Below are 18804 nucleotides of genomic sequence, written 5' to 3' on the forward strand. Positions count from 1 at the left end.
ATTATTGGTTTTACAGAAAAGATAGACCTATATACAGTTCTTAACACTGATGCAGTTCTTACATTGGTAAACCTTTAGGTTAATCATGAACCAAAGAGCTTACTCTTTAAAAAAAAATTATTGAAGTGTGGTTGATTTTGTTGTTTAGACATTACATCATGTTCACAATGTTGATAATTTCTGCTGTATAGCAAAGTTACTCAGTTATACATATAATACTTTTTAATATTTTTTCCCATTTTGTTTTTTCACAGGATGCTGAATTTAGTTCCCTATGCTATACAGTAGGGCCTTGTTGTTTATCCATCCTACATACAGTAGTTTTTATCTCCTAACCCCAAACTGCCAATCCTTCCCTCCCCCACACCCTCCCCCTTGCCAACCACAGTTCTGTCAAAGAACTTACTCTTGCTTTTTAGTATTAATTCAAAATTATCTAAACTTTAAATGTCAACTTTGAGCAAAACTTTTAATTGAACATAATAAATTTCAAATAATTTTGAATTTTTAAGAAGTTTCTGTGGAAAGAAAGTTTATGGAAAAAGTGATTTTGCTAGGGTCTTTTTGAACCTAAAAATTATATAAACTATTATTTACTGCGTTGAGAGTTATTAGAGCTGATTATGACAACCTTTGTCTTTCAGTTTTCTGTACTATGATTTACAAGCCTGTACATTGGGGTAGTTCTTTACCTTTCATCTCAAGAGGTAGTATGAAAATAGAATTTGAATGAATGTATATTTTCTCCTCGTGGACTAAAACAGTTTTTGAATTAGGATAATGGCATTCATAATCTGTGAAAAAAATCTCAAGAAATAGAAAGATCATTTTCTAAATTTTTATTGTTGTTCTTTTAAGAGTAAAATTCCAGTTGGAATTAAAGCTGGGAATTCTAATAAGGTAAGTCACTTTTCTTCATTAAATATTTCTGCTTTACGTAGTGAAACTTGCCCCCTACTGGTTGATGTGGTTGCAAAAGAGAACCATGATATGGTTAGCTGAGAACAGACACATTTTTGCCTGAAAATCCCAAATCCCTAATTTTGTAGCAAGTCATGAGGTGTAATATATTCTTACAATTAAATTATATAGCATCTTTTGAAATACTTTAGTTCTGTTTTTAGAACTTCTAGAAGAACTATAAAACATAACTACAGTGTCAGTTTACCTAATCAGCAGGTGTTTTATCAGGCATGTGTTTTTACTCTTCTTTTTCAACAAGATAATCATACCCTCTCTCTGCTTCCTAATGCATTTGCTCTCCATTTTGTTCTTATACTCTCTATCATTTGCAGTCTTTTGTGCTCACCCTTTTTTATGTATTTTTGTTTCAGATCTAAAATAAATAGTATAAAGATAATTGAAATCCCTTCTGAACTCTGTCCCAAGTCCCATTATATAATAATATTTCCTCCCTCCTTAGAGCTAGTCACTTTGCTGAAGTTGTCGTGTATCCTTCTGTGATACTTTTTATGATGTATTACACACGTATCTACAAGTAAGATATAGAGCTTTTACTTGAAATTTTTGAAACTTTAAAATAAATTTATATTTTGTGTTTCTTCAAGTTAAAAACATTCTTTACTTAATAGTTTTACTCAGTATTGACTTTTAACATTTTGTCTCTGCTGATATATGTAGATTTTGTTAATTTTAGTAGCTGTAAAATACTCAGTTGTATAGATATTTGTATAATTGTGTGACTAGCCATTCCTCTGTTGATAGACATTTCAATTGTTTTCAGGTTTTTGCTATTACAAACAATGACGCACTGGCATCTTTGTCTTTCGTCGAATTGTGCACATATGTAAGAGTTTCTTTAGGTCTATATTTAGAAGTAAGATTGCTGGGCCAAAGGGTATGCATATCTCAACATTATGAGAGAGTACCAAATAATTTTCTAGAGTGATTCTTGTTTTTAAATGTTGCTCTGGATATAGATGCAGCTGTAGGACTGCTGGCTCAAGGATTTATTCATATTTGCAGCTCTACATAAATGTTGTTACTTTCCCAAGAGGGTCTTCTCAGTTCACATCATCACCAACATACCAATGCAAACTGCTATATTTTTAATGTCTTTGCTTACTTATTAGGTGGAAATTTGTGACATATTTTCATTTGTATTTCTTCTGTATGTTAGGGATTTTGATGATAAGATGTATCTATATTTAGTATATATTATCATTGACAAATTGACTCTTCTGCCAATGGAAAATGAAATAAAGATAATAATAATCACTAAACTTACTTATTATGAACTTCCTTTCAGTATTCAAAAGTGGCAAATAATACCAAAGAATTAGAAGACTGTGAGCAAGCTAGTAAACTGGGAGCAATTAACAGCACATTAAGGTAAATTTATTTTAGTAGTGTTAAGAAAATATTCTCTTGTTTAATTTATTTGCATTAGAAATCTTTTATTTTTCTTGTGATTTTGATTAAATACTAGTTTCAACTAATTTTTAAAAGGAAGAAGTTACTCTTTATCCTACATTGCATGATAGCTTTCCTTCTTCTTGTTTAATTTGTTCTTAAATTTCTGTCATCAATAATGACTATATTGTCATCAACAATGACAATAATGACTATTAAAAAAGACTATTAAAAAAGGCAGTTTATCAGCTAACAGGGTTTATGGGTCATTCTTTATGATTATTATAGGAAAAGAAACTTGAATATCTAAGTTTTTTTAAAATAGCAATTCATTGCAGGAAGGGGAGGGTGAGATGATTTAAGAGAGTAGCACTGAAACATATGTATTACCATATATAAAATAGATAGACAGTGGGGATTTGCTATATTCCTAAAGCCAGTGCTCTCTGACAACCTGGAGGGTTGGGATGGGGAGGGAGGTCTAGGAGGGAGGGACATACGTATACCTGTGACTGATTCATGTTGATGTGTGGCAGAAATCATCACAATATTATAATTATCCTCCAATTAAAAGTAAAAATGGTAATTCAATCTATATGTTGCATTTTGACTATTAAAGGTTTCTATTAACATAACTGTTACAATTCATAATTTTTTTTTCTGTTGACTTTTCTTTATTTGCTCTAAGTACAAACCTGCTTTTGAAGGCCAACATAAATAATTTGCAAGTGGTCTCAGATAATGCAGTATAAAATGACTGAGCAGTATTCTAGAAATGATTTTTCTTGTTTAGATATGTAGTTGTGTACTATAAATGTTAAAGACTTAATAAAGTTAGCAGTTTTATGTATCTGATTTACTGATGAAAATTCTAATGTAGAAAAGTAGAAATGATGGTATAATAAACACCCATATATCCACTACTCCAAATGAATTAAGTGTTAATGTTGTCTACTATGTTTTTGAGAAGAATGTCAAAGACAAATTTGAAATTCCACATGTTTCTTTCTCAGTACCTGTTTTCTTCCCTTTTTTCTCAGAAGTAAATGAATTTGGTGTATATGTAGTCCATATTTTTGTTTTTAGTTTTTAATATAAACTATATGTAGATACATAGATGTAGTTTGTGTAGAAGATTTTATTTTTCCTTTATGTAAATTATGTGTTAAATAACATTCTGAAACTTTCTTTTTACACTGCACATTTTGCTTTCTAGATATATCCATGTTAAAACTCAGAGATTTGCCTCTTTCTCTTAGCTCATGAATGGTTTTCATCATATAAAGTGAAAGTGAAAGTCACTCAGTCATGTCTAACTCTTTGGGACCCCCGGGACTATCTACAGTCCATAGAATTCTCTAGGCCAGGATACTGGAGTGGGTAGCCTATCCCTTCTCCAGTGGATCTTCCTGACCTAGGAATCAAACTGGGGTCCCCTGCATTGCAGGTGGATGCTTTACCAACCGAGGGAAAGCTGTCAGGGAAGCCCAATGTTCATCAGTGGGCAATAGACAAGTAAAATATGGTATTCCCCTACTGATGAACATTTTTTACTTTTACAAATTGTTGCTATTACAAATTTTTTACTTTTACGAATTATGCCACTTTGATCATCCTTGATAATTTTTTTAATATACACCAGAAGTGAAATTGTTGAATCTTAGGACTGCCCTCTTACAACTGCTCTTTTTTTTTTTTAAATGTTTCTTGGCATATAGTTGCTTAGCTGTTCTTGATATTGCCTAATGGCTTTCTAAAATACTTATGTGGCTGTGTGTTGCCTCCAACACCAAGAACTTGTTTTGTTGTCCACATCTTTGACAAAAATTGATAATGTTTAACTGTGAAATAGTATCTCATTTCTCATTTTTGTTTAATTTATATTTTTTTGATTACCAGTGAGTTTGGGCATTTTTTCCCTCTGTTTATTGGGCATTTGAGTTTCTTATTCATTCAACAAATGAATGCCAGGCACTATCCTAGGGATATAGCAGTGTACATGAGAAACAGATTCCTGCCCATGTACAGCTTATAACAAGTAAAGTCAATGAGAAGTAAGTCAAATGATGATGAGTGCCAGGGAGAAAATAATGCAGGGAAGACTGAGAGAGGGCTTGGAGTGAAGGTGCTTGGAGTGAAGGTGCTTGCACTGTTTTAAATTGGTGGTCCAGTGGTTAAGAGTCTGCCTTCCAATACAGGGAGCCCACTTTTGATCCCTGGTCAGGGAACTAAGATCCCACATGCCTCGAGGTGCAGCAGTAGATAAATAAATAGTCCAAGAAGACCAGAGTGATAACAGACAAAGTGCTCTTGAAGGCATGAGTCATGATAATATGGCTGCAGGGGAGGGGGTGGTGGTGTTGGGGTTGGTGGGTGGGGGAGATGAGTACTCCAGGCATGCATAATGGTTAGTAAAAGGCCCTGAGGTTGGAGTGTTCCTTGACTTCTTGAGGAATCACATGGCCAGTGTGGCTAGAGTACAGTGAACAAGAACAAAATAGAAGAAGATAAGATCAAAAGGGGCTGGGGGAGGAGTGGCCAAGGGCAGGGTAGGGTGGAGATCTCATAGAGTCTTGAAGACACTTAACTATGAATATTGATTTCAAACTGAGTGGAATGAAAAATTACTGGAGGATTTTGAGAGAGTGGGTTTGGCGGAGCCAGGTTTTTGGAAGCCTGGTTGTATAGTTATAGTAGTATCCTGCTAAGACATGATGGTGGTTTAGTTTAGACTGGAGTGATAGCAGTAGAATCCCCAGGGAATTTGGAGAGTAGTGGGATTTGATTCAGTTCAGTCAGTTCAGGCGCTCAGTCCATGTCTGACTCTTTGCCACCCCACAGACTGCAGCACAAGACTCCTTGTCCATCACCAACTCCCGGAGTTTACTCAACCTCATGTCCATTGAGCCGGTCATGCCATCCAACCATCTCATCTTCTGTCATCCCCTTCTCCTCCCGCCTTTAATCTTTCCCAGCATCAGGGTCTCTTCAAATGAATCAGTTCTTCGCATCAGGTGGCCAAAGTATTGGAGTTTCAGCTTCAATATCAGTCCTTCAATGAATATCCAGGACTGATTTCCTTTACGATGGACTGGTTGAATCTCCTTGCAGTCCAAGGGACTCTCCAAGAGTCTTCTCCAACACCACAGTTCAAAAACATTAATTCTTCAGCTCTCAGCTTTCTTTATAGTCCAACTCTCACGTCCATATATGACTACTGGAAAAACCATAGCCTTGACTAGATGGACCTTTGTTGGCAAAGTAGTATCTCTGCTTTTTAATATGCTGTCTATGTTGGTCATAACTTTCCTTCCAAGGAGCAAGAGTCGTTTAATTTCATGGCTGCAGTCACCATCTGCAGTGATTTTGGAGTCCCCAAAAATAAAGTCTGCCACTTTTTCTATTGTTTCCCCATCTATTTGCCATGAAGTGATGGGACCAGATGCCATGATCTTTTCTGAATGTTGAGCTTTAAGTCAAACTTTTTCACTTTCCTCTTTCACTTTCCTCAAAAGGCTCTTTAGTTCTTTGCTTTCTACCATAAGGGTGGTGTCATCTGCGTATTTAAGGTTATTGATATTTCTCCCAGGATTCTTGATTACAGCTTGTGCTTCATCCAGCCCAGCGTTTCTCATCATGTACTCTGCATATAAGTTAAATAAGCAGGGTGACAATATACAGCCTTGACCTACTCCTTTTCCTATTTGAAACCAGTCTATTGTTCTATGTCCAATTCTAACTGTTGCTTCCTGACCTGCATACTGATTTCTCAGGAGGCAGGTCAGGTGGTCTGGTATTCCTGTCTCTTTCAGAATTGTCCACAGTTTGTTGTGATCCACACAGTCAAAGGCTTTGGCATAGTCAATAAAGCAGAAGTAGATATTTTTCTGGAACTCTCTTGCTTTTTCGATGATCCAGCGGATGTTGGCAATTTGATCTCTGGTTCCTCTGCCTTTCCTAAAACCAGCTTGAACATCTGGAAGTTCACGGTTCACGAACTGTTGAAGCCTGGCTTGGAGAATTTTGAGTATTCCTTTACTAGGTTGTGACATGAGTGCAATTGTGTGGTAGTTTGAGCATTCTTTGGCATTGCCTTTCTTTGGGATTGGAATGAAAACTGATGTTTTCCAGTCCTGTGACTCCTGCTGAGTTTTCCAAATTTGCTGGCATATTGAGTGTAGCAAAGGGATTTGATTACAGAACTTAATACAGGACTGGGGGAACAGACTCTTGGAGGGCACAAACAAAACCTTGTGTGCACCTGAACCCAGGAGAAAGCAGTGGCTCCACCAGAGACTGACCCAGACTTGCCTATGAGTGTCCAGGAGTCTCTGGTGGAGGTGTGGGTTGGTGGTAGCCTGCTACAGGGTCAGGGGCACTGAGTGTGGCACTGCATTCCTGGGACCGCACGCATGGGACCTTTTGAAGGAGGTCACCATTATCCTCATTACCTCCACCATAGTTTGGTCCCAGGTCAAACAAGAGGGAGGGAACACAGCCCCGCCCATCAACAGATAATTGGATTAAAGATTTACTGAGCATGACCCATCAGCAGAAAAAGACCCAGTTTACCCCATAGTCAGTCTCTCCCATCAGGAAGCTTCCATAAGCCTCTTATCCTTATCCATCAGAGGGCAGACAGAATAAAAACCACAAATCACAGAAAACTAATCAAACTGATCACATAGACCATAATCTGTCTAACTCAGTGAAACTATGAGCCATGATGTGTAGGACTACCCAAGAGAGATGGGTCATCATGGAGAGGTCTCACAAAACGTGGTCCACTGGAGAAGGCAGTGGCAAACCACTTCAGTATTCTTGCCTTGAGAACCCCATGAACAGTATGAAAAGGCAAAAAGATATGACACTGAAAGATGAACTCCCCAGGTCGGTAGGTGCCCAGTATACTACTGGAGAAGAGTGGAGAAATAACACCAGGAAGAATGAAGGGATGGAGCCAAAGCGAAAACAATGCCCAGTTGTGGATGTCACAGGTGATGGAAGTCAAGTCCGATGCTGTAAGGAACAATACTGCGTAGGAACCTGGAATGTTAGGTCCATGAATCAAGGTAAATTGAAAGTGGTCAAACAGGAGATGGCAAGAGTGAACATTGACATTTTAGGAATTAGTGAACTAAAATGGACTGGAATGGGTGAATTTAACTCAGATGATCATTATACCTACTTCTGTGGGCAACAATCCCTTAGAAGAAATGGAGTAGCCATCATAGTCAACAAGAGAGTCCAAAGTGCAGTACTTGGGTGCAATCTCAAAAATGACAGAATGATCTCTGTTTGTTTCCAAGGCAAGCCATTCAATATCATAGTAATCCAAGTCTCTGCCTCAACCACTAATGCTGAAGAAGCTGAAGTTGAACAGTTCTATAAAGACTTACAAGACCTTCTAGAACTAACACCCAAAAAAGATGTCCTTTTCATTATAGGGGACTGGAGTGCAAAAGTAGGAAATCAAGAAATACCTGGAGTAACAGGCAAGTTTGACCTTTAAGTACAAAATGAAGCAGGGCAAATGCTAACAGAATTTTGCCAAGAGAACGCACTGGTCATAGCAAACACCCTCTTCCAACAACACAAGAGAAGAGTACACATGGACATCACCAGAGGGTCAATACCGAAATCAGATTGATTATATTCTTCACAGCCAAAGATGGAGAAGCTCTATATAGTCAGCAAAAATGAGACCAGGCATTGACTGTGGCTCAGATCATGAACTTCTTATTGCCAAATTCAGACTGAAATTGAAGAAAGTAGGGAAAACCACTAGACCATTCAGGTATGACTTAAATCAGATCCCTTCCGATTATGCAGTGGAAGAGACAAATAGATTCAAGGGATTAGATCTGATAGACAGAGTGCCTGAAGAACTATGGACAGAGGTTCATGACACTGTATCGGAAGCAGGGGTCAAGACCATCCCCAAGAAAAAGAAATGCAAAAAGGCAAAATGGTTGTCTGAGGAGGCCTTACAAATAGCTGAGAAAAGAAGAGAAGCAAAAGGCAAAGGAGGAAAGAAAAGGTATACCCATGTGAAAGCAGAGTTCCAAAGAATAGCGTGAAGAGATAAGAAAGCCTTCCTCAATGATCAGTGCAAAGAGATAGAGGAAAGCAATAGAATGGGAAAGACTAGAGATCTCTTCAAGAAAATTGTGATACCAAGGGAACATTTCATGCAAAGATGGACTCAATAAAGGACAGAAATGGTATGGACCTAACAGAAGCAGAAGATATTAAGAAGAGGTGGCAAGAATACACAGAAGAAGTATTCAAAAAAGATCTTAATGACCCAGATAAGCACAGTGGTGTGATCACTCACCTAGAGCCAGACATCCTGGAATGTGAAGTCAAGTGGGCCTCAGGAAGCATCACTATGAACAAAGCTAGTGGAAGTGATGTAATTCTAGTTGAGCTATTTCAAACCCTAAAAGATGATGCTGTGAAAGTGCTGCACTCAATATGAAAGCAAGTTTGGAAAACTCAGCAGTGGCCGCAGGACTGGAAAAGGTCAGTTTTCATTCCAATCCCAAAGGAAAGGCGGCAGTGCCAAAGAACGTTCAAACTACCGCACAATTGCACTCATCTCACACGCTAGCAAAGTAATGCTCAAAATTCTACAAGCGAAGCTTCAACAATACATGCACTGAGAACTTCCAGATGTTCAAGCTGGGTTTAGAAAAGGCAGAGGAACCAGGGATCAACTTGCCAACATCCGTTGGATCATCAAAAAAACAAAAGAGTTCCAGGAAAACATATTTCAGCTTTATAGACTACACCAAAGCCTTTGACTGTGTGGATCACAACAAACTCTGGAGAATTCTTCAAGAGATGGGACTACCAGACCACTTGACCTGCCTCCTGAGAAATCTGTTTGCAGGTCAGGAAGCAACAGTTAGAACTGGACATGGAACAACAGACTGGTTCCAAATAGGAAAAGGAGTACGTCAAGGTTGTACATTGTCACCCTGCTTATTTAACTTATATGCAGAGTATATCATGCAAAATGCCAGGCTGGATGAAGCCCAAGCTGGAATCTGATTGCCATGAGAAATATCAATAACCTCAGATATGCAGATGATACCACCCTTACGGCAGAAAGCGAAGAAGAAGAGCCTCCCGATGAAAGTGAAAGAGGAGAGTGAAAAGTTGGCTTAAAGCTCAACATTCAGAAAAGATCATGGCATCTGGTCCCATCACTTCATGGCAGATAGGTGGGGAAATAATGGAAACAGTGACAGACTTTATTTTTGGGGACTCCAAAATCACTGCAGATGGTGACTGCAGCCATGAAAATAAAAGACGCTTGCTCCTTGGGAAAAAAGATATGACCAACCTAGGCAGCATATTAAAAAGCAGAGACATTACTTTGCCAACAAAGGTCCTTCTAGTGAAAGCTATGGTTTTTCCAGTAGTATGTATAGATGTGAGAGTTGGACTATGGTAACTGCAGCCATGAAATTAAAAGACACTTGCTCCTTGGAGGAAATGCTATGATAAACCTAGACAGCATATTAAAAAGTAGGGGCATTACTTCACCGATGAAAGTCTGTATACTCAAAGCTGTGGTTTTTCCAGTAGTCATGTATGGATGTGAGAGTTGGACTATAAAGAAAGCTGAGCACTGAAGAATTGATGCTTTTGAACTGTGGAGTTGGAGAAGACTCTTGAGAGTCCCTTGGACTGCAAAGAGATCCAACCAGTCCATCCTAAAGGAGATCAGTCCTGAATATTCACTGGGGGGACTGATGCTGAAGCTGAAACTCCAATACTCTAGCCACCTAATGTGAAGAACTGACTCATTGGAAAAGACCCTGATGCTGGGAAAGATTGAAGGTGGGAGGAGAAGGGGACAACAGAGGATGAAATGGTTGGATGGCATCACTGACTCTGTGGTCATGAGTTTGAGTAAGCTCTGGGAGTTGGTGATGGACAGGAACCCTGGCATGCTGCAGTCCATGGGGTTGCAAATAGTCTGACACGACTGAGCAAGTGACCTGACCTGATAGCAGTGGAAACAGTGAGAGGTGGTCAGATTCAGAGTAGATTTTGAAGGTAGAGCTGATAGTATTTGCTGAAGGATTGAATGTAGTATATGAAAACAGATAGGAGCTGTGAATAATTACAAGATTTGGAACTGAGAAAATGAAGCTGCATTTGCTGCACTGCAGACATCTACAAGGGAAGCAAGTTTGATGGGAAATTTTAGTTCGACCTTGTACTAGTTAAGTTTGAACTGCCTATGGAGATGTCAAGCAGGCAGATATACAAGTCTCAATTTCAGGGGAGAGGTCTGGACTGGAGAGAAAATGTGGGAGTGATTCAGTGACTATGTGATATTTAAAAACCATAAACCTGAGTGAGATTACCAAGGAGAAATTATAAATAGACAAGTGATCCAGGGACTGGGCCTTAAGTAATCATAAGATTTTTGAGGTAAATGACCTGTTCATATTCCTTGCTATTTTTCTCTCCTTTGGGGAAAGGGTACATTTCTAAATTAATTTGTAGACACTCTTCATATAATCTGATAATATTTCTTTGTTGGTTATATGGGATGTTAGGGCTTGTCTTTTGATTTCACTTACAGATTTTTGTTGTTGAACCATAGTTATTAATTTTTTTAACTTTTAAGTTTAGCACACATATAATAAAGTATACAAGCCTAAGTATAAAAGTCAATTTAATTTTACAGAGTGGACCAACTCCATTAGCCACCATCCAGAACAAGATACTTGCACCCAGGAGATCACCTTATGTACTTTCATAGCCATTATCACTTTCCAGAGTTAACCATGATTTTGAGTTATATTAGCAAAGATTAGTTTTGCCAACTTATATAAGTAGAATAATACAGTGTATCTTCTTTTGTATCTGGCTTATTTTATGCAACATTATGTTGAATAATATGCTGGATGTTTTGGCCATTTCACAAAACATTTAGGTAGCTATTTGGTCATACATTTGTATGCATTCCTGTGGAGAAGTATACCTACAGGAAATTGTTTAGTCACTGAGTCGTGTCCAATCCTTTTGTGACCCCACGGACTATAGCTTGCCAGGCTTCCCTGTCCATGGCATTTCCCAGGCAAGAATACTGGAGTAGATTGCCATTTCCTTCCACAGAGGAATCTTTGAACCTGCATTGCCTGCATTGGCAGGCAGATTTTTTTTTACCACTGAGCCACCAGGGAATTAAGAACTGCCAGGTGGTTTTCCAAAATGACTGTACCAAAATATATTGCTGCTAGTAGTACTGTACAGGAATTCTTCATCCCATAACTTCTTTGACTACCAGTAGTGCTTTATAGAAGTGTAATTGACATACAATACACTATACCTATTCAAAATGTACAATGTGATGTTTTGACAAGTGTACACTCACAAAAATCAGCACAAGCAAGATAATTATACCTACACTCCCCAAAGTCTTCTCATGCCCCTGTGTAATCCCTCCATCCCATCCCTTCCTGCCCATTTCCCACTTTAAAGATGACTACTTTAACTCACAGCAGCATCTTGATACGAAGCCCTAGGTTAAGCCCAAGAAATTCTTCTGTAAGTACTGTGGCATTGATCTTCAAGCTGACTTTTTAGAAAAGCTGGACTAGATGGTCTCTAAATTTCCTTCCAACTCATTTTGAAACCAAACTGGGCCAGCTCTATTAGCATTAGATTAGCATTCCATACCTTTTCTGCTACCATGGCTTTAAGGAAGGGTTAGATGAAACAATTAGCAAACCTCGTCAAATAAAGGTCCTAAAAGTTCCTCTAAGTTAGTCATATTGCTAATAAGAAAATAGGCATTTATATCAAAATTGCTTTGTTCCTTACTATTTTCAGGAGAAGACTTATCTGATTAAACATGACTATAGTTATCATTTTAGTTGTAACTGGAACTTAGGCATTTTTGTTTTATGGCATCATATATTTCAACTGAGTCACTTATGGTATAAATTTTTTTATTAACTTTTATTTAATTATATATTCCCATAGGAGAAAATTCCATGGTAAATTAAATTGGAGATTTTTATTGGTAAGGTGGTTGTAGTGCAGACAGCCTTATATACGTCATACATTGGTTACGCTATGCAGCAGCTTCTCAAATGCAAAATAAATTATTGGCTATGACAGTACCACATTTAGGAATACCTGATTTATACTTAGTACATAATTTTTTTGTCTTTTTTTTTTCTTTTTGTGTAGTGAGTAAAGAAGGGTAATAATACTTCTTTTATATATGCTGCCACTGTGTATTTAAGATAGAGAAGATCTGAATATCTATTAAAGGAAATATAGGCCAGGGTTTATTTTGAGTGTAGTTGTTCCTTTATCAGTTCTCATGGACAGAAATCTTGTCATAGATTTTGTTAAATGTGAGGTAATGTGTAAAATGAATAATACAGTGTGATAAAAGTGACATTGATGTTACTAAGGGGTGTTGGATGGAAGATCCTAGAAATGCATTTTTTTTTTAGTATTTTTGAATATAATATAAGTACAGAAGCAATTTAAATTAAAAGAATCTTGAAAGTTAATTTAATTCCTACTTAGGAAAAAATAATACATGTTTACCTCATTTCTAAGTCAACTGAAAAGACCAGCTTGAGTTTTGTATTTAATTGAATCTTGTATGTATTTGTAAATTAGTTTTCTGGTCTAAGTAATCATCATTGAACTAGGCCTAAAATAGTTTTAATATAGTTAAAAAGTAAAAATCACTCATGGAAATTAATATCTCTGTCTTTTATATCACTTGTTTTAATCATTGCTTCATGTGACCACTAACTGAATTTGTAATGCCATCTAATTAATGAAGAAGTGATCTCAGATTATCTATTTTTAATACACTAGAATACAGTGTCAAACTTCTCAACTCCAAATTTAATCCTTTTTCTCTTTTATTCCTCCTTCCCCTAGTAATCAAAGCAAAGAAGCTTTCATTGACTGGGCAAGATATGATGATTCACAGGATCACTTTTGTGAACTTGATGGTAATAAAATAAACTATTGTAATTACATTATTTTAACTTTATCCCTTTTAAGATACTCAAATCAGTGAAAATACAGTCAAAGTTATAGCTTTAATACACAGGATGTTGTATGTGGATCTTATTATAGTATTTATTAAGAACTGGTATTCCAGGCCTTGTACTAAGTGCCTTAAATTCATCATTTCTTAGCTTTACGACTACACTGATAGGTGTGTATTATTTTATATCTGAGGAAACTGAGTCTCAAAAAGACTAAAACTTGCCCAAGATCACACAGTAGCAAGAGCTGAGTCAGGATTCAATCCTAGATCTCATTCCCACACATGTCTTCTTTCCATTATGACACCCCCATCTCCTATGGACCTTTAATTCAAGCCACTTAGTTGTAGGTCTGCAACCATATTATAGAAATGTTCACAATGAAATTAGTTGGAAGTCTCAACAAACTAACATAAAGACACCTTCCAATATTGGAGAGGACTCTAACTTGATCCCCACAGCCCTGTTTGGAATGGAATAAAGCCAGGCCGTCACGGTTCAATAGTAACTACCATTTCTTTCAGCAGAAGATAATTGATGTGTCTCCAGATCTTTTGTCTACAGGAGAATACTCCCAATAATTGTGTTGCGTAGGCTTAGCACAATTCATTCGGCTTCTCTTTACCTTTTACCTTGGTATTGTTATATTTTTTTCAGTGGAAAAGGATTTGAGGTTCAAGCATGCATAATTAACAGGCAGCAGAAGTTCTTCTGAATTTTTAAAGCATCTAAAGTGGTCCACTTTCTAAACATTTTTAAAAGATTCATATGTAGAATTGTGCTGTTAATACAGTCTGTAATGGGATACTTACAGGGCACTTCTCCAGTATTATAGTAAATTGAGGAGACACTGGGAGAGGAAGTGTTATTACCACAGTTTATATGGTTTCAGCAAGGAAATTGTTAAGAAATCTGAACAGTTTTTTTGGATATAGTGATAGTTAAATTCATAAAATATCCCTGTTGTGATATTTAGAATTGGCAAAGGTTTCATCAAAGCAAGTCACTATACCTGGGTAAGCACTCACATGGCTACCTACATAAAATCATCTTTAAAAAATTTTAGGATTACATAATTAAAATAACTGGTAGTTTTTATAGTCTGTGTAGGTCTTAAACATGTGAAACCATGCTACTAGTTGGATTACCACTTCTTCTGGGTAGTAATATTCATGTGTGTCCCAAAGATTTTTTCACCTACAATTAAAAAAAAATACCATCAGAGTAGCTTTGGTGTCATTGTTATTTCAATAATCTAAATCATTAGATTAAAGCAAAAAATCTAAAGAATGTTCACGCCAGTGTATTGGAATATAGCCAAACACCCCTGTTATCTGCTGATTTGTTTTTGGCTTTGTTCTTATTTGAAAGGAAGACGATCCGTATAGATCAAATAGTAGGTTTTTAAATAATTAAGTGGTTTAAGGTAGGCAGGCTGCTCTCCCTACCCCTCTCTATTTTTTTATTTTTTTGTTATTGTTTTTATGCGTGAGTTGCTGCTTCCTTTGCCTCAGTCTCTGCTCAGATGTCACTTCTTTAGAGAAGCTGCTGTCATAAAAGAGCAACCACTTTCCCTCTGTCTCTGCATTGCTGCCTGCTCTCAGAGCACTAAGAACTATGTGTGAGACGTTAGTTAACTGTTTATTGTCTGTCTTCAGCTAGACTGTGAGCCACTTGAGGGCAAGGACTTTGTCTTTTTGTTCATAACTGTGTCCCTAGTGTCTAGAACACTGCCTGGCTATGGTTCATTTCCAATAAATATCTGTTGATTGGAGTAGTTGGTTCATATGGTAGTAGTAGTTACTCAATCATGTCCGACTCTTTGTGAACCCACACACTGTAGCTCACCAGGCTCCTCTGTCCATGGGATTCTCCAGGCAAGCATACTGGAGTGAATTGCCATTCCCTTTTCTAGAGGATGTTCCCAACCCAGGGATCAAACCCAGATCTCCTGCATTGCAGGCAGATTCTTTACCTTTTGAACCACAGGGGAGTCCTAGTTGGTTCATAAATAGCCAAAATAATGTGATAGATTTTTACTTTTTTAATTTTCCCCTTTCAACAGATTCATTGATATGTTAAAAATACCGCTTGAAACAAGAGTTTCTAAATCTGGCTGTATATCAAAATTACTTGGGTGCTTTATAAACTATAGTTTCTCCTTGACTGAGGAAATTATGTTTTAATAGTAAATCGCAGTTTGGGGTAGCTTTAGAGATAGAAGATTGTGGGCTCAGTCCTGAGTCTGTAACCTAATATTTTTGATCTGTGCCCATAAGCAAAAAGCCTGCATAATTAAGTTGGCCTCTGCAACCATTACGTTTTAAGAGATACATGGGTCAGGAGGGCTAGAGAATGCAATGTAGCCTCAGAACACTAATACTACATTAGAGCAGTGAAAGGAAAGTTCAATCGGATAAAAGGTGTACTTGAGGAGGAAGAAGAAATATTAGTTCAAGTTGACGAATTTACAGAATTAGGTATTTTGACTGAACAGAAATTCTTTGAATCCTTAGGTAATTGTTAGAATAGTCAGAAAGAAGGGATAGCTTTGGAGCAGGTTTGTAGAGGGAAGAAGAAGACAAAACTTTCTGAGGGGAGGGTTTATTAGGGATCTAAGAGAACTGTCTGAATGAAAATAGTCGTACAAATGAAAAGAAATTCTAGTTTAGGAACAAATTCATTAACATCATGTCACAGGTGACCCCAGGAGTAAGAATGGGTGTGTTTTGTAGGGGACCTCAACCTGTGTATGCTTTTTCCCACATATGTTCTTCATTCTGGATGTCATGAAATTCTTGTCAGTATAGGTCAGGAGTTGACAAACTTTTTCTTTTGTAAATGGGCAGATAGTAAATATTTTAGATAAACCATAAATATTATATATATTAGATAGACCATAATTTACATGGCCTCGGTTGTAACTGCTCAAGTCTGTCATAATAGTGTGAAAGCAGTACATAGGCAAATGAACAAGACTTGTGTTCCCATAGAACTTTCTTTACAAAAATACTTAGCAGACCAGACTTGTCTTGTGGACCATAGTTTGCTAACCCTTTCTATAGGTTAACAAAACCCACCTTTTTCATGATTTGAAAAAGTATTAAATTTTTTAAAACAACTTTTGGTTGAATTAAAGGAATACACATTAAGAACATGAAGAATGTAAGTTTTACTTAATTTTAAAACCTGTATAATTGATTTTGCTCATGTGACTTTCTACTCCCTTGAAGTATACTTTAAATCCATATACTTTAATATCTGAATCCAAGGATTTTTTTCTTTCCTGTTTAGTTGGTTTAATTGGGTGAAAAGGGTGATATTAATCCAGTCTGCACATTCATAGATGATTCTACATAAGTGTAGGCTTATATCTGTGCACACATGTACTTTATACAGATGGAATATATATGAGTATATATTTATGATATTAGTATTTAAGTTCGTATACATAACTCAGTTTTGTAAGGTGAACTAAGAAAGGCTCAAAGAAATTTAAAATAATTAACAGAAATTAGTTATTATAAAGCTTTTAAAATTTTACTATAAAAGTAAAATTCATTAACTTAATTATTTAAATTTTAATTTGTTAATTAAAAATTTAAAATTAATTAAATTAAAATTAAAAATTTAAAATTAGTCTTAAGTCTTGATTAAGAAATGTCCTTAGACAGTTTCTGTTCTTCCATTTACAAATAAACTGTTTTCTATGCCTTAATTTACATAGTGGAGTATCTGTATAATATTAGTGCTAGAAATAGAACCAGTATTCTTTAAAAATCATGTTTCCATCATCTGTGAGATACCACTCATTTACTAATGGGAAGTTGAAATTATCTTTGTATTCTTCCTACATCATGAAAGTACCAGGTAGTTCTCAGAAGACATGTGTCAGGATGCTCTTTTTTTTCCCTTGAGATTTGTGGATAATCTTAATCTATGGTCATTGAATGGCCAGTGGATATTTTTGACTGACAGGTAATGAAACTAAGAGGGACTATATTTTAATGACCATATTTGGTCTTGTTTCAAGTCAGGTGACTATATATTAATGTCATTGATTAATACCATGACACCAAAAAGTAGGAAGCATATAAATAAAAGAATACATCTGTGCCAACATACATAGCACTTCAGCCTATAAGTATTATCAGAATAGATTTGTGAAGCATAGTCATTATAATTTTTATATAGGTAAGAAAACCTATACTTCCCTTTTCTACCCAAAATATGAACCTCAATAATTAAGATGATTTTTCCTTTTATCTCTCTCAAAATATTGTCCAAATAGTGGAGATCTAGTAAATACTCATTTGGGTTTCAACATGGAAAGTCATTATTTAATTTTAAATGTGCTAATAAGTTCTTGAAGTTGTGCCTACTAACCAATATGTTAACCAGTTAATATGTTGAATAATATATTAACATTGCTAAAAATAAATTTGTAACTTTTTTTTTACTAGAACATGGTGTAACTCTGAATGATCAAATTTGAATCTCAAAGTTATTGTACCATTTACTTTCTAAGTCCAAGCAGAGAGTAACAGAGAGATCTTTTAAAATATAATATGTACTAACATGTCTCAAGTATGTGTTTAGGTGGCTGTATACATGGAGGGGGCAAACACATGAAATATTAAAACAGGTTATGATTTGGTTAGGTCTTTTCAGTCTTGGTGGTTTAAACTTAAGAAGTAATTAATGCCTCTAATTAAGGTAAGGGATGTTATATTACTTAAAAGATCACTGAGCATCCAAAAGAAAGGGAGAAGTTATTTTTTCTCTCTTAAGCTCAAGTTATTATAAATCCTGGGTACAGGACAGTCACAAGCGTGCTAACCACTCTGCCCTGTAACTTGGAGATGACTTGAAAGGGCAGTCTTTCTCTAACTTTCGTGTAGCCCTGCTTGCTTTGTAAGGTAAGCTTTGCATAGGTGATGACATATAGATGGCTTTATGAATTGTTTCTTGTCCAGATGAGCGGTCTCCAGCTGCCCAATATGTAGACCTGCTGCTGAATCCCGAGCGTTACACCGGCTATAAAGGGTCTTCTGCGTGGAGAGTGTGGAACAGCATCTATGAAGAGAACTGTTTCAAGTACCTGGGGGCGGGGGGTGGGGAGTGGGGAGGAGGATTGACTAGAGGGGAGGTGGGAGAAAGGGAATATTTGTTTCCTTTGGAAAAAATTACATCGAAATGTCAAACCACTTTACGTCTGAATTTTGTACTTTTCTTTTTCAGGCCTCGATCTGTTTATCGTCCTTTAAATCCTCTGGCACCCAGCCGAGGTGGGTGTCTCATACATTTTCATGTTTTTGGATATTGTTTACAAAATATCTTTGTAACTATATATTGAGAAAATTTTCAGCTATTTTGTATATTT

The 18804-nt window shown here is 36.6% G+C and overlaps 1 protein-coding gene across 3 annotated transcripts in view; it reads left to right on the forward strand.

Moving 5' to 3' along the window:
- Positions 1-18804, forward strand: part of ERO1B (endoplasmic reticulum oxidoreductase 1 beta) — a 65777-nt gene that overhangs the window by 25900 nt on the left and 21073 nt on the right. For all 3 annotated transcript variants that reach the window (XM_043925666.1, XM_043925667.1, XM_043925668.1), the window contains exons 4-8: positions 859-900; positions 2270-2352; positions 13309-13382; positions 18398-18518; positions 18663-18709. In XM_043925666.1, the coding sequence (XP_043781601.1) occupies positions 859-900; positions 2270-2352; positions 13309-13382; positions 18398-18518; positions 18663-18709 (367 nt within the window). The remainder of the gene's footprint in view (positions 1-858; positions 901-2269; positions 2353-13308; positions 13383-18397; positions 18519-18662; positions 18710-18804) is intronic.

This window comes from Cervus elaphus, chromosome 15 (assembly GCF_910594005.1).
Source record: "Cervus elaphus chromosome 15, mCerEla1.1, whole genome shotgun sequence".
Classification (NCBI taxonomy): Eukaryota; Metazoa; Chordata; class Mammalia; order Artiodactyla; family Cervidae; genus Cervus; species Cervus elaphus.